Raw genomic sequence first — 14,427 nt, 5'->3', positions numbered from 1 at the left:
GAGAGAGAGAGAGAGGGGGGGGGGAGAGAGGCAGAGATGGAGAGAGAGTAAGAGAGAGAGAGAGACAGAGAGAGTAGGAAAGATAGGAAGAGAAAGAGAGAGAGAGAGAGAGAGAGAGAGAGAGAGAGAGAGAGAGAGAGAGAGAGAGAGATGGAAAGAGAGATGGAGAGAGAGAAACAGAGAGAGTAGGAAAGATAGGAAGAGAAAGACAGAAAGATAAATACAGAGATGGTGTGTGTGTGTGTGTGTGTGTGTGTGTGAGAGAGAGAGAGAGAGAGAGAGAGAGAGAGAGAGAGAGAGACAGACAGACAGACAGACAGACAGACAGAGAGAGGGGGAGGGAGAAAAAGCGAACGAAATTTTTTAGTTGTCGACTGATCTATATAATATCTAATATATATATATATATATATATATATATATATAAGTCTATATGAATGTTAAAATGCAGTTTTAAAATCCATCCTAGTTACTCTGAATTCATGACAAATTTCTTTGCGAACTATACTGTTAACAACTACTTTCCAAATAGAAAATAGCTATCGTCCCGCTTCCTGTTATCTATTATTATAGTTATTATTAACTATCAAAATATTTTATTCATTATAACTTCTTTTTTCTTTTTTTGTTGCATCAAACACGTAATATATTATTAAACACACTAAAGAAATAACCCGTGCTTCCACAGCATTCAAATTCAATAATGCTTTCTCGATTAAGCGTGCCCAGGGTTCATCATAATTTTTTTTTTTTGTCAAACGATTCTCTCAGATGATACACCTAAGGCAAATACACACAAAGATAAAATAAGCCCATATTAGCCACCCGTCGCTGGCCAAGACTGGCAACACACACGGCTGGTACGCAGTCACACGCTGGAGACCGTTTCGATTGCTTGTTGTCGGAGAACAAATATAGCACCTTGCGGAGAACTCGCTCATTGAACGCTCGCTTCGCCGTCCGTACATGGAAACCGGTTTTGCCGGTATGCAAACAGCCGTTTTAAATAGCTTTGCCAGTTGACGGTGTGTCAATGCTACGCATAACTTCACTCCACAGTCACAGCAAACGACGGGGACAGAATGTAGCAGTGACGATGGCTGGCACGGACACACCCGCAGCTCCTAACCCCCTGTGGGAGTCGGATTCGGTGACTCTTAAGAACTTCTCCTCCAAGGGGACGGTGCCGACGTTCGCCAAAGTGACAAAGGGCTCCTACATGAACATAGGCCACTCGAAGTTTTCCATACAGAGACAACACACGGAGATCTACGTTCATTCCATTAAAATGGGTGTGAAGGTGCTCGCCCACAGTGTTCGCAGGATAGAAGGAACCACCAGAAGAGGGTATCCCTGCTGTAGACTTGTGGCCATGGATCAAAGATTAGCCATTCCAATTTCTTACCAGGGATGGTTCGAGCTGTTATCGGAAGACGGTAAGTCGGCAAGACCAATAACGAGCGTACACGAACTGGCAAAAGCGTTTCCCAACAAATGTTTGGTGAGGGAAAACGTCAAGGGATATCTCTCAACAAGCGACGGTAAACTGACGTTTGATAAAACTCGTGTCGTGACGGCAGGGGAACGTTTGATTCTCTGCGGAGATATCACCCTGCCTTCACCACAGCACAACAAGAAGGTGAAGATGTTAAAGTGTTACGATTCCAAAGATGAGAATATTTATTTGAGTTTTGACCAGAAAGGTATATTCACGCCCGTCGCGGGGCCAGACGATTTGTTAGGCGTGCTGAGTATTCGTGATATTGTGAGAAAATTTCGTCTGCCATTGACCGTGAAACTTGTACAAGGAGTAAAACCTAAGGTGGATCCGTCCAAATTCACGGGATTAATTCGCATGGATTGGGTGTATACGGACGAAACGGCATTTGTTTGTCCTCTGGAAAAGAACCACATACGGATATTACCTGTGCCCACTGATACGAATCTTCAACTGGCCATGGCCAGCAATCACTTGGATCTTAAAAAAAGTGAGATGTTCAGAAACCTGTCTATCAAATGTAACAGGATGATATCAAACTACAACAACACGATCCATCTAATCGTTACCCTGCCAGAGTCTCTCATCAAAAACAAAGGCAAGAACCGTACGAGTTCAAATATATTTTCAAAACCCTTACAGATGGAAGAATCACGACCCATGCGCCGATCGAAGAGCAGGGAAGACCTGCTCATGGACGAGATAGATGACCTGTATCAGTTTGTCAGAGACGGGGGAGTCCCTCCCCAGAAAAGCAAGTTTACGTATGACTCTGACGAAGAGAGTTACTGGGAGGAGCCGGCCTACGAACCACTGAACGACTTCAGGGCCAGACTCGTGGCCCTTGAGGCTGGCAAACAGGTTATCCACCACGTGAAATACAAGCCTGCAGATCCGAGGAAACTCGGACTGGACATTGAGCAGGAGGTGGGACCTAGTCAGGACAATGTTTATGGTGTACTGACAAACGGCGGGGCAGCTGTTGCTGCATCACCAAGAGTGAACCCTCCAGCAGCATTACCAGAACCGCCCATTCAGATTCCAGTGGAGCCGGAGAAGGCGCCGCCGCCATCTGAAAGCACCCCTCCCCCTCTTCCTCCTAGACAGTACGTCCGAACTGACCCCAACCCGGCTATCTTAGCCTCTAGTCCTGGTGATGGCAACTCTCAACACAGTTCGGGGTCTGGCGACAAGAAGAAGAAGACGAAAGAAAAGCGACGAAGTCTGAGGAATCTTCAGCGAAGTCCGGACACGAGTAGTGGTAGCAGCGGGAGTAGGGGGATGTACAAACTGGGTAAGGACTTCAAGGACTCGGATATCAGCTCCAGAACCAGAGACTCGTCAGAGTCTGGGTCGGGCTCTAAGAACGTGAGGAGACGAATGAAGACTTTGTATTTGTAAGTTCCTGGGTGTTATTTCTACGTGGTTCAAGTGTATGATGTGGATTTGTGTGTACAAGAAAACAAAAGATGGAGAAATATTATCTTACACCTTTTTAGCCTGGGATCATCAAACAATAACAGAATCACATTCAGGAGGTTTTATCAGTTATTTATTGCTATATGAATTATATCTGTAAACATGTCTAATAATTTCAAATTAATTATAGTCTGATTTTCATATTAGTGATAAGTTAATTGACTCTTTTGTTAATGTAAGCCAAAACATAAAAGTTTGTTGTGGTATTATTACTACACGATTATAACCTTTTACTAAATTAAATATATACCTGTTTTCATATTTTCGACACAGTTGAAATTACGGTTAATATAAAACTACCCACGGATAAAGCAAAGCCGAAAGACGATCCACCTATATTCATACATACACGTGATACATATGCATAAATTTAGTGTACACTCTTTAAATACCCAATGTACTTTTGTATGACTTAATCATGCGGCATTACAAGTCGAAATTTAGCCTCTCGATTTCTTTCTCCTGTTCTGCTATACTGATGTAACTGTTTCGAATATGTATTTATATTTTTATTAATTTATAAAGTATTTTAACATGAATTAGTTTTAATTTCTTATTTTGGTTGGTATTTATGAGAAGACTTTAGGGAGTTGTATTGTAAATATCTGTAATCACCCACCAACATTGATAGGAATTTCAAGGGAAGGTGTTTATTTGAGGTGTTCACAAAAGAAATGGGCAACAGAATTACGTCATCGCGTGTTATTAGTCACTTTCCCCAGTTCCTGAGATATTTATCTTGTCTATACTCATCAACATTAATCAAGGACCAGTTCATATTTTCGGCAGTCTTTCTTTAAATCTGATAAAACAAAGTACAGCTTCTTCCGTCGTAAGGTGTCGAGGAGTGGCACATTCTTAAAGCTATGCGTAAGTTAACGGGGATAAATTATGTAATAGCCGAAACTATACTAAGACTCAAAGGTTTAGCAATTTGGCAAATGTGCTTAAATAAAACTCGTGACCTTCAAAGTGAAATTAGACTTTGGATTCAACTGATGCATCATTCATCAGGATAGGGGGCGGGACGTAGCCCAGTGGTAAAGCGCTCGCTTGATGCGCGGTCGGACTAGGATCGATCCACGTCGGTGGGCCCATTGGGCTATATCTCGTTCTAGCCAGTACACCACGAGTATTATATCAAAGGCTGTGATATGTGTTGTCCTCTTTGTAGGATGGTGCATATTGAAAGACCCCTTAATACTAATAAAAATGTAACGGGTTTCCTCTCTAAGACTATATGTCAAAATGGCCAAATGTTTGACATCCAGTAGCCGATGATTAATAATTCAGTGTGCTCTAGTAGTGTCGGTAAGCAAAAAACATTTTTTTCTCTCCAAATTTTCATTTGTCAGTGTAAGTAACAGGAGATTTTCAAAACAAATGCGTAACTTCTCACATCTTTGAATGTAGCTGGTATTTTAGAATACAATTCAATAGTACACAATTGCTCACCTGTTTTTGTCTTAGTATAGTTGAGGGCGAGATTTAGCTCACTCGGTTGAGTGCTCGCCTTAAATGAATCCATTCAACTGAGTTTTTTTCTTGTTCCAACCAGTGCACTACAACTGGTCAAAGGCCGTGGTATGTGCTTTCCTGTCTGTGTGAAAGTACATATAAAAGATCCCTTGGAACAATGTAGCGGGTTTCTTCTCATGACTAAGTGTTAGAATTACCAAATGTTTGACATCCAATAGCCGATGATAAATTAATCAATGTGCTCTAGTAGTGTCGTTAAACAAAACGTTTTTTTCATTTGTCAGTATACTGTAAGTAACGAGATTTTCAACACAAAATGATATGCGCAACTGTCACATCAATGAATATGGTCAGTATTTTAAAATACAATGCAGTAGTACAAAAATTGCTAAACGTGTGTGTTAGTATAGTTGACACTTCCTAATACTAGTAACCAGCCAGTGTCTCCACTATAACCGGCTAACAACCAGCTGGTATGTCAGGCACTGGTGGTTAACATACCATTAAACGGCTCACCGCTTTTCAAAACATGCGTGGCGCTAGAGAATATATTATTTGATGTCTTTGTGTTCGTGGTAGGTTAGATTTTACGGTCGATTTGAATGCTTACTCGACGTCTATCTGTAAAGAAAAGTTTAAAAAATCCCGTAATAACAGTACTCGACCATGATCGTATTATGAGTAGAATCGTTCATGTGTATTCAGAAGTCGGGTCCTAGGAGAGATGGGTCGTATAGCTATAGGATCGATCTCCTCACTGGACCCGTTGTTTTTTCTCACTCCATCCAGTGGCCCTGCGTGTCTAGTACCGTATATTAATTTTGTATCATATGATGTGTGGGTTTCTAATCTACCCCCAAAAAAAACAACAAAAAAAAAACCCAAACCAAGAACAAAAAAAAAGAAGAAAGAAAACCCCCCGAAAAATACCCCCCGAATAGCTCGCACCCCCAAAACCCCCAAACATACGTACATTAAAAACTGAAAATCAGTAGTTTTAAAATATGCTGAGATTATTGAGAAATTAGCATTTTCTTTTTTCCATATTCAACAAATTAACATAGCGGTAATTAGCATATTCAACATTAGCATATTCGACATTACCATATTTGATCATAATCGTATTTCACCAATAAAACACCTTGTTATCTTTTTTTTTTTTAAGGGACATCCGTGACTTTGTTAAACAGCTTATGAATAATTAGCATACATCGACTATAATCGTATTCCATCAATGTAAACTGTTCAACACCCATTTATCTCGTTTAATGGACATTCCTGACTTTATTACCATTGTAACATACTTCTAACCAATGAAGCCTTTTTTTAACCAATACAATTACATAAGATAATATTACTTACTGAATGTCCGTTAACAGAGTGTCAGTGCTTGTCCGTTAACAGAGTATCAGTGCTTGTCCGTTAACAGAGTGTCAGTGCTTGTCCATTAACAGAGTTCAGTGCTTGTCTGTCCGTTAACAGAGTATCAGTGCTTGTCCGTTAAGAGAGTATCAGTGCTTGTCCGTTAACAGAGTATCAGTGCTTGTACACCCAAACTGTTTCTTGTCCACCAAAATGTGCCGTATTTCGATTGTACGTCCCAATAATTATATATATATATATATATAATTAAATTTCTGTTACATTCATTACAACGTAACGTCATCCGATTGGTCCAGACGTAGCAACAGGAGTTTGTTCATTTTTCGATGAACGTAAAAATTACATCGTCAGGGAACGTCATATGTGATGACGTCATTTTATATGGGCAAGTTGTCTTAATGAGCGTTAATATTGTTTATGGATAAAAAATAATTCAAAATAAAGTATGATGTTTTAGTGTTATTATTAGCATGTATCATTCAAATTTAATTATAAGTATTGTCTGTTATTTCTTTTACGTTCATCTGGGTATGAACAAAAAAAAATCATCCGTAAACTTATGTGAGAACGGCTTCGCCGATTCACACAGTTTGCGGATGATTTTTTTTGTTCATACCCCGATGAACGTAAAAGAAACAACAGACAATTCTTAAGGAAATCTCTGTACAAGGCGGACCCTAAGAGTGATATTCAAATCAGTCCAGAACCAGACATTGATTTATTTGGGATGCTGGGGTGCACATCGCTCCCCGAACTTCGACCCCGAAATTCCAGTGTTTAATGGGTAACACAATGACTATTTTGTTTTAATGGGGATATATATCTTGATCGGCTGCCTTTATCTGGGGATACTGCCTAAATTATAAGTACACTAACCTCACTCTGTCCATTGCCACAATTTTAATTGACTAATTGCAAAATTTTATACCAAGTGGCTACAAAATATAGTATTTTACTAATATAATACAAAAAATAACCACTTTTGAATAATTTTAAAAATAAATATTCTATACTAAACAACAAACTAAACAGGAATCGTTTAATATATTAATTCTTTTTTGTGGATTAAATTACTTAGGTAAATTATAATTGACTGTCAATATGGGACATAAGACATTCATAATTTAATAGACATAAAAAGTATTGCCATTCAAACTGAATAATTTGAAATAAATTAAAGAAAACTAAATGAATATATCTGAAAATTGGCTAAAACAAACTTCTTTCCAGGGTGACCCCTTAATACACAACACACGCTGACCCCTTAATGCACAACATGCTGGCCCCTTAATGCACCACACATGCTGACCCCTTAATGCACAACATGCTGGCCCCTTAATGCACCACACATGCTGACCCCTTAATGCACAACATGCTGGCCCCTTAATGCACCACACATGCTGACCCCTTAATGCACCACACATGCTGACCCCTTAATGCACCACACATGCTGACCCCTTAATGCACCACACATGCTGACCCCTTAATGCACCACACATGCTGACCCCTTAATGCACCACACACGCTGACCCCTTAATGCACCACACACGCTGACCCCTTAATGCACCACACACGCTGACCCCTTAATGCACAACACGCTGGCCCCTTAATACACAACACACGCTGACCCCTTAATGCACAACATGCTGGCCCCTTAATGCACCACACACGCTGACCCCTTAATGCACAACATGCTGGCCCCTTAATGCACCACACACGCTGACCCCTTAATGCACCACACATGCTGACCCCTTAATGCACCACACATGCTGACCCCTTAATGCACCACACATGCTGACCCCTTAAAACACCACACATGCTGACCCCTTAATGCACCACACATGCTGACCCCTTAATGCACCACACATGCTGACCCCTTAATGCACCACACATGCTGACCCCTTAATGCACCACACATGCTGACCCCTTAATGCACCACACATGCTGACCCCTTAATGCACCACACATGCCAGTGTATATCAGAACAGTGAACACTACAGGTTTTAAAGTTGCAGTCGGTGTCAGTCCCTCCCTAGAAAAATTGTATATTCGTTTCCACAATGCGACGAAATGCAAACAACGCGCAGTCATATTAAACGGAGGAGGTAATGAAGTGAAGCCAAAATTTAAGTAGTCACGAGACCTCTTTTTCCGGTTCTTAATCCAGGATAACATCTTACGAATTCAGTTTAAAAGAAAAAAGAAGAAAAAGAATCCTAAAAAAAATAGAAATATGAAAACCGGTTGTTTGTCCTCGAGGGTAAAAAAATCCAACAAACAAAAACTGACTTGATGTCTCAAATCTCAGCCCGATGACAGGAAAGACTGTTACAGTGCAGCCATTGCACCGGCCTGCATCGTGTACACACTGGCAATGTGTGTGCTCGGCTTTAGCCCAGGGTGGGTCACTGGCGGCAGGACGTGGGTAAACAACAACACCGCACACGCTACCTCTCTGGTCGACTTAGCCGCGTCATGTCCTTTAAAACCCACAGCACTGCCAACTGGAAGACTTAAACATTGCACCTGGGCGCGAGATGTCACATTCGTTAGAACGAGCTATTTCCATCTCATGACGTGGGCTTAATCCTACTTCTTCTTCTCCTTGTTTTTAGTCTCTTTTTATCTCTTCTTTAAAAAAAAAAAAAAAAAAAAAAAAAGAACATTTCCTTCGTTAAAGGGACATTCCCGACTTTGCTGCATTGTAAGCTGTTTCCGACTAATAAAATATTTCTACGATTAAACTTACATATTAAATATATTTTCTTATTTAGAATATCAGTGTCTGTATATTCAATGTGTTTCTGGTCGTCTTAATATTTGTAAGAAGCCCAAACTGGATTTTGTCTTCAAAAATATTTTTTAGGAAATATAATAAAAATTAACATAGTACAAATATTAGAACGATCAGAAACACGTTTAATATACAGCCACTAATATTCCAAACAAGAAAATATATTTAATATGTAAGTTTTATGGTAGAAATATTTTATTAGTCGATAACATCTTAAAACATTGCAGCAAACTCAGGAATGTCCCTTTAACTAATCTGCTAGTTAATTTAAAATAATGTTTTAAAATCTTGTCCAGTCTGGTGTTAATGTGTAAATAAAAAGACGTATTAGTTCAAGACAGGATGTACCACAATAAATATTCTGGTATTTCATTTATTTGTGGCTAGATAGGCTACCCCAATGGTAATTAAAAAAACCCCAAAACTAATTAATAATAAGGACTAAATATAATTAATTGAAACATTGGACATTAAGAACAATTAGATAACAGCATGTACCATGCAATACCAAGCAGTTTTATTTATAATTTGTGTATGTCTACAAGGCTTATTGTTACATTTTAAATATTAAACTGCCATTTGCGAAGTTCCAACATTATAACTATAACATTTTAAAATATATATTTATTTAATGACAAAAGAATATCAGTTATTATAGTCTAACGCCTAGATTTCTATTCAAAACCATGGTGTATTGTTTTAATTTCATTTCTTTGAATTTGATTTGCTCATTTATTTCTATCCACGCCAGCTATGATGGCTGTCTGTCATGGTCAATGAGAAAGAAGTTGGTGTAGTTGTCCGCCAACTCTTGATTGAACAGTTATAAACCAATCTAGTTTGGAGTCGAAACCGGGATGCGAACCTAGATGCATACTCGTCTGGTTAAAAATGTTAGTGTCGTCGTTGGAATATTAATTTCTGTACCTCCAGTGTGGTTTTCATTGTCCTGCTGTCTAAAAACCAGGACCCCGTTTTACGAAGCAATATTAGTACTAGGATCACCTTTAGTGCACAACTACCTTAGAATGAACGTACGTTGATCTTAATGCTAAGATCGCTTCGTAAAACGGGGCTCTATTCGTTTAACACTTGTCACAATTTAGATGCTATTCGGCCATTTCATGTGATTGTCTCCTTTTTGTCCGCCCCCTGCGTGTGCTGTAACCTCACCGTGGTGCAGGGGTGTAACATTCTCTTTGAGAATGGCCAATACAGCACAAAATTGAAGTTTTGAGTAAAATTCAGTATCCGTAAAATTCTGTGATATTTATGTTTTTGTACAGTTATTTATACTGTTTTTCTTTGTCTTGAATTTTTATATTGATGTTGATCATCACTTTATTTATTTGCATTACCATAGTTTGACACCCAATAGCCGATGTATTTTTCGTGCTGGGGTGTCGTTAAACATTCATACATTCATTCATTCATTCATTCCTTTTTGTCCGATCCATTACACTCTGCTTAATGGAAATAATTCTTGAAATGTCTGAAAATATATTAGAAACCAAAAGCTGTATGAACATGTACAGTACTGGACCTAGAGATAGTTATTAAATTACACAAGCTTGAATAACGGTTTTAGTTTTAAAATTATTTGCAATAAGTAGAGTGTTCCGGACGGGATAAAATGGAGACCGTTATATGAAATGGCTCTATTGGTTTTTTGTAAATACCTTTAGAAATAAATCCTCTTCTGTCACCAGAATGTGTAACTAATTCAGGACTCCAACTGATCACGAACACGATCATGTATTTTTGTACACACCCGTTGGTGAGAACATCACTCGCTGTTTTGATAACATCCTAACATAACGCTTAACTGTGTGATAACTAACACTTTCAATACATACGACTGGCTGCTCCCAGATGATGACCAGGTCGCCCCAAATATTTTATCAAATTAAAAAACCACAATGGAAAATGCCATAAATACATTTTAGTTGGAAAAGACTTTAAAATTTATTTTACACCTGGTTTTTGGGATATGCAAGAAATAGAATACTACATTCGTGTCCGTTTGATACAATTTATCTTACAAGCTGGACACTTGTTATAATTTAGTAGGAAAAATAACAAGTAACTTCAAACCATTGGCTCATTTAACTGCTACAGAGGTCATTCACCTTACTTTATAATAATCACCAAAGAAAGACTTGAAAACACTTTTTAGTATTTCCTATTATTATTTTATTTTATAACTAACAATTTCTTAAATCCGTCCATATTACGCTGCTACACAAAGTAAGAACACGGAGGATGGCGGTGTGGTGCTAAAACTAAGTTTAAAAGACAGGAATATCACACGTGTTGTAGATGCACCTCTGAGCCCGTGAATCACCGCTTGTGTCGTGTAGTATAGCGTGTGTCGTGTGGGACTGCATACCGACCCGCTGATCGCTGTCATGAAATTCTCTTACTCACCCATGCATAATTTGATATTTACTTCCTGGATACAGACCGCGCCGCTATTATACGATTTCACGAGTTCGTGTTAGCGTTAGAATACTCAAAGCCCCTCTTTCATCATGAACGTAGGTCATGCTGAAGAGATTTATAGAAAAAAAAAGCTTGACACGATTATAATGCAATGACATTGAAGATAAAATTGTAGTGAAGGCCAAATAAAAAAGAATAAATGTGTTGTGTCTCCAACCAATTCAGGAAAATATTTGTCAGTTTCCGGACTTTGTAGCCATTGGTGTAGTGTGTGTGTGTATGCGAGTGTGTGTGTGTGTGTGTGTGTGTGTGTGGATGTGGGTGTCTGGAAGTGGGGGTTGGGGTGGGGGTGGGTGGTCAAGATTAAGTAACAAATCAATCAATCAATCAATCAATAAATCATTGAAGCGCTCGCTTGAGGTCACTGGGTAGTAAGATCGAATTCAGTCGGCAACACTATTGGTGTTTTCTCATTCCAACCAGTGCTTCTTGCGAATGGTTTATCAAAGTTCGTGGTATGTGCTGTGTAGTGTGTAAAAATGTACCCATTAAGACTGTATGCCAGAATAGCCGATTATGTGCTCTATTGGTGTTGTTAAAAATAGTTTGCCCAGTTTATAACTTGTTTTCAGTCAATATATTTACTAAAATTTTTAATTTTATCCCCCCCCGCCCAAATTTAAAAAAAAAAAAAGAGAGAAAAACACAGGAAGAAAACAATGAATATCGTTATATTCAAAGCATTTCTGTTCGTCGTAATTTTTGCAATGACATAATACTTAACATGAGTTTTTTTCCCCATAATAGTCTATATTGTTGTTGTTTTTCAACCGCCAAACAAAAATTGAAATAATCGGGTCAAAAGGAATGCGAAATTTATTGCATACAAATAGTACATTATTTGTTATTATCCCATAAAGAAATCATTACGGTCAGAGATGAGCCCAACTTCATTACATTCACGTAGGAAGGTGACAAAAAGTGAGGGGGGGGGGGGCGCACGCACGCACGCACGCACACACACCAACACACACCCAGACACACACACACACACACACACACACACACACACATATATATATATATATATATATATATATATATAACTTTTGCAATAACATAATTCTTAACATGAGTTTTTTTTCCCATAATAGTCTATAATATTATTGTTGTTGTTTTTCAACCGCCAAACAAAAAATGAAATAATCGGGTCAAAGGGAATGCGAAATTTATTGCATACAAATAGTACATTATTTCTTATTATCCCATAAAGAAATCATTACGGTCAGAGATGAGCCCAACTTCATTACATTCACGTAGGAAGGTGACAAAAAGTGAGGGGGGGGGGGGGCGCACGCACGCACGCACACACACCAACACACACACACACACACACACATATATATATATATATATATATATATATATATATATATATATATATATATATAAATAAATACATGTATAAATATATAAAAAACCATCGCTGCTCCCACAAAGTGGGGGGAGGGGCACATGCACCCTTGCCCCCGTTTCCTATGCCAGTGATTGTCATTACAAGTACTACTAAGGTACAAAAGAAAAGGAGAAAGCAACTATTATTAGGTTTTCAAAGTTGATATATATATATATATATATATATATATATATATATATATATATATATATATATATATATATATATATATATATATATATATGTATGTATATTTAAGAATTGAACGTTATATTTTTGACGTTCATGCGATGATAAAGACCAAAACCGTTTTACACACTGTATGTATGCATTGATATTGCCATTATACAAAAACTATATTTAGAAACCCAATCGAACTCTATTCCACAATCATTTACAACTGTATATCAATACACAAATAAGGGAATTCCCTTAGAAAGTTACATTCGTTTTTTTTCCGTCAAATCTCCGATTCATTATAATGATTTAGGTTTTATAAATTTTAATTAAAGTTTAATTAGTAAAAAGTGAATGTGAACAATTGACTTGAAAGGGATAAAGTGATTTCAATGTTACTGTGTGTGTGGATTTCAGAGGAAGTCTGTGATTGTGTGATATTATTCTCGGAAAGGACAGGTCGCGTAATTATGCACGAAAGAGTATGTGTTTTCGCGCATGTAAGTTGTCGATTTGGTGTTTTTGTCAAATGTGACAAAGCTGCGCTCATGTCTCTCTTTTGATTTGTTGAGCATTCTCTGCTATAACTTCTAATAGAAGCTTCGTTTTTATGGCCTGTCATATTTATTATGTGTCTCAGTTCAAAAGCGGAGTCGTTTAAAGCCTGAATTGTCACCTTCACTCACAGTGCAGACGAAATTGGGATAAAAATAGAAACGATGGAATCCTCGGGGATTCCCTTGTTTACCGAAAAAGTGCAGTTTTCACGTTCATGGAAGAATGAACATTGGTTTTTTTAGATCACGTGGTAGCATTCTAACCAATCAAGACGCGTAATACAAAACAGTAATTATAAAATGGATATATATATATATATATATATATATATATACACACACACACACACACACACACACACACACATACATGTATACATATATACATATGTCGACAGATTTCCCTGATGAAGCCTGAACAGGCGAAAATTTGTATTAAAGAAGGAAATATGACTTTTAAAGGAGGCTTCTGACTTTTTCTTTATATAAAATATATTATCTCAATCCCCTTACTACTTTATAGGAGAGGTGCCAGCAACACAGAAGGATTTTCTATTCGTATATATTATAAAGCTATATTATAAAGAAACCAGGAAAGAGGTAAAAGGGAGAGACCTTATACTGTTTATTAGCCATGTGTACTATATGTAAGTTACTAGATTAATCTAGTGGCTAGTTTAATGAATACATAATCTCTGCTGTCCGTTTATGTTTATTGTTATAATTAACTTTCAGTGATACCCGTACGTGCTGTAAAATAACCACGCGTTGGTTTTCTTATAATAATAATAATAATAATAACAACAACAACAATAATAACAATAATAATAATAATAATATAATACATTTTGAAAACAAACATATTATTATTTGCTAGAAACCGATGAACTTTTAAAACATAGGACCATATATATATATATATATATATATATATATATATATATATATATATATATATATATATATATATATATATATATATTCAGTTTGTTTCAGGTTAAAATAAAAAATAAAATACCCCTACTATAACAAACAAACAACAAGAACAACAACCACCACCCAACAATAACAAAAATACACACAAAAAATAACAAAATAAACAACAACAGCAAGCAAAAAAGAAAAGAAAAAAAAGAATAATAAAAAGAAAGAAAAAAAGAAG

At 37.4% G+C, this 14,427-nt stretch overlaps 1 protein-coding gene across 1 annotated transcript; it reads left to right on the top strand.

The window, feature by feature from the left end:
* Positions 1-1,016: 1,016 nt before the first annotated feature.
* On the top strand, positions 1,017-3,516 carry LOC121375763. The gene has a single exon (XM_041503379.1). The coding sequence runs from the start codon at positions 1,034-1,036 to the stop codon at positions 2,897-2,899; it is 1,866 nt and encodes a 621-aa protein (XP_041359313.1). The 5' UTR covers positions 1,017-1,033; the 3' UTR covers positions 2,900-3,516.
* Positions 3,517-14,427: the final 10,911 nt, after the last annotated feature.

Source organism: Gigantopelta aegis, chromosome 6 (assembly GCF_016097555.1).
Source record: "Gigantopelta aegis isolate Gae_Host chromosome 6, Gae_host_genome, whole genome shotgun sequence".
Classification (NCBI taxonomy): domain Eukaryota; kingdom Metazoa; phylum Mollusca; class Gastropoda; order Neomphalida; family Peltospiridae; genus Gigantopelta; species Gigantopelta aegis.
Note: the sequence above shows the minus strand (reverse complement) of the source record. Positions and strands in the feature narration are given on the sequence as shown.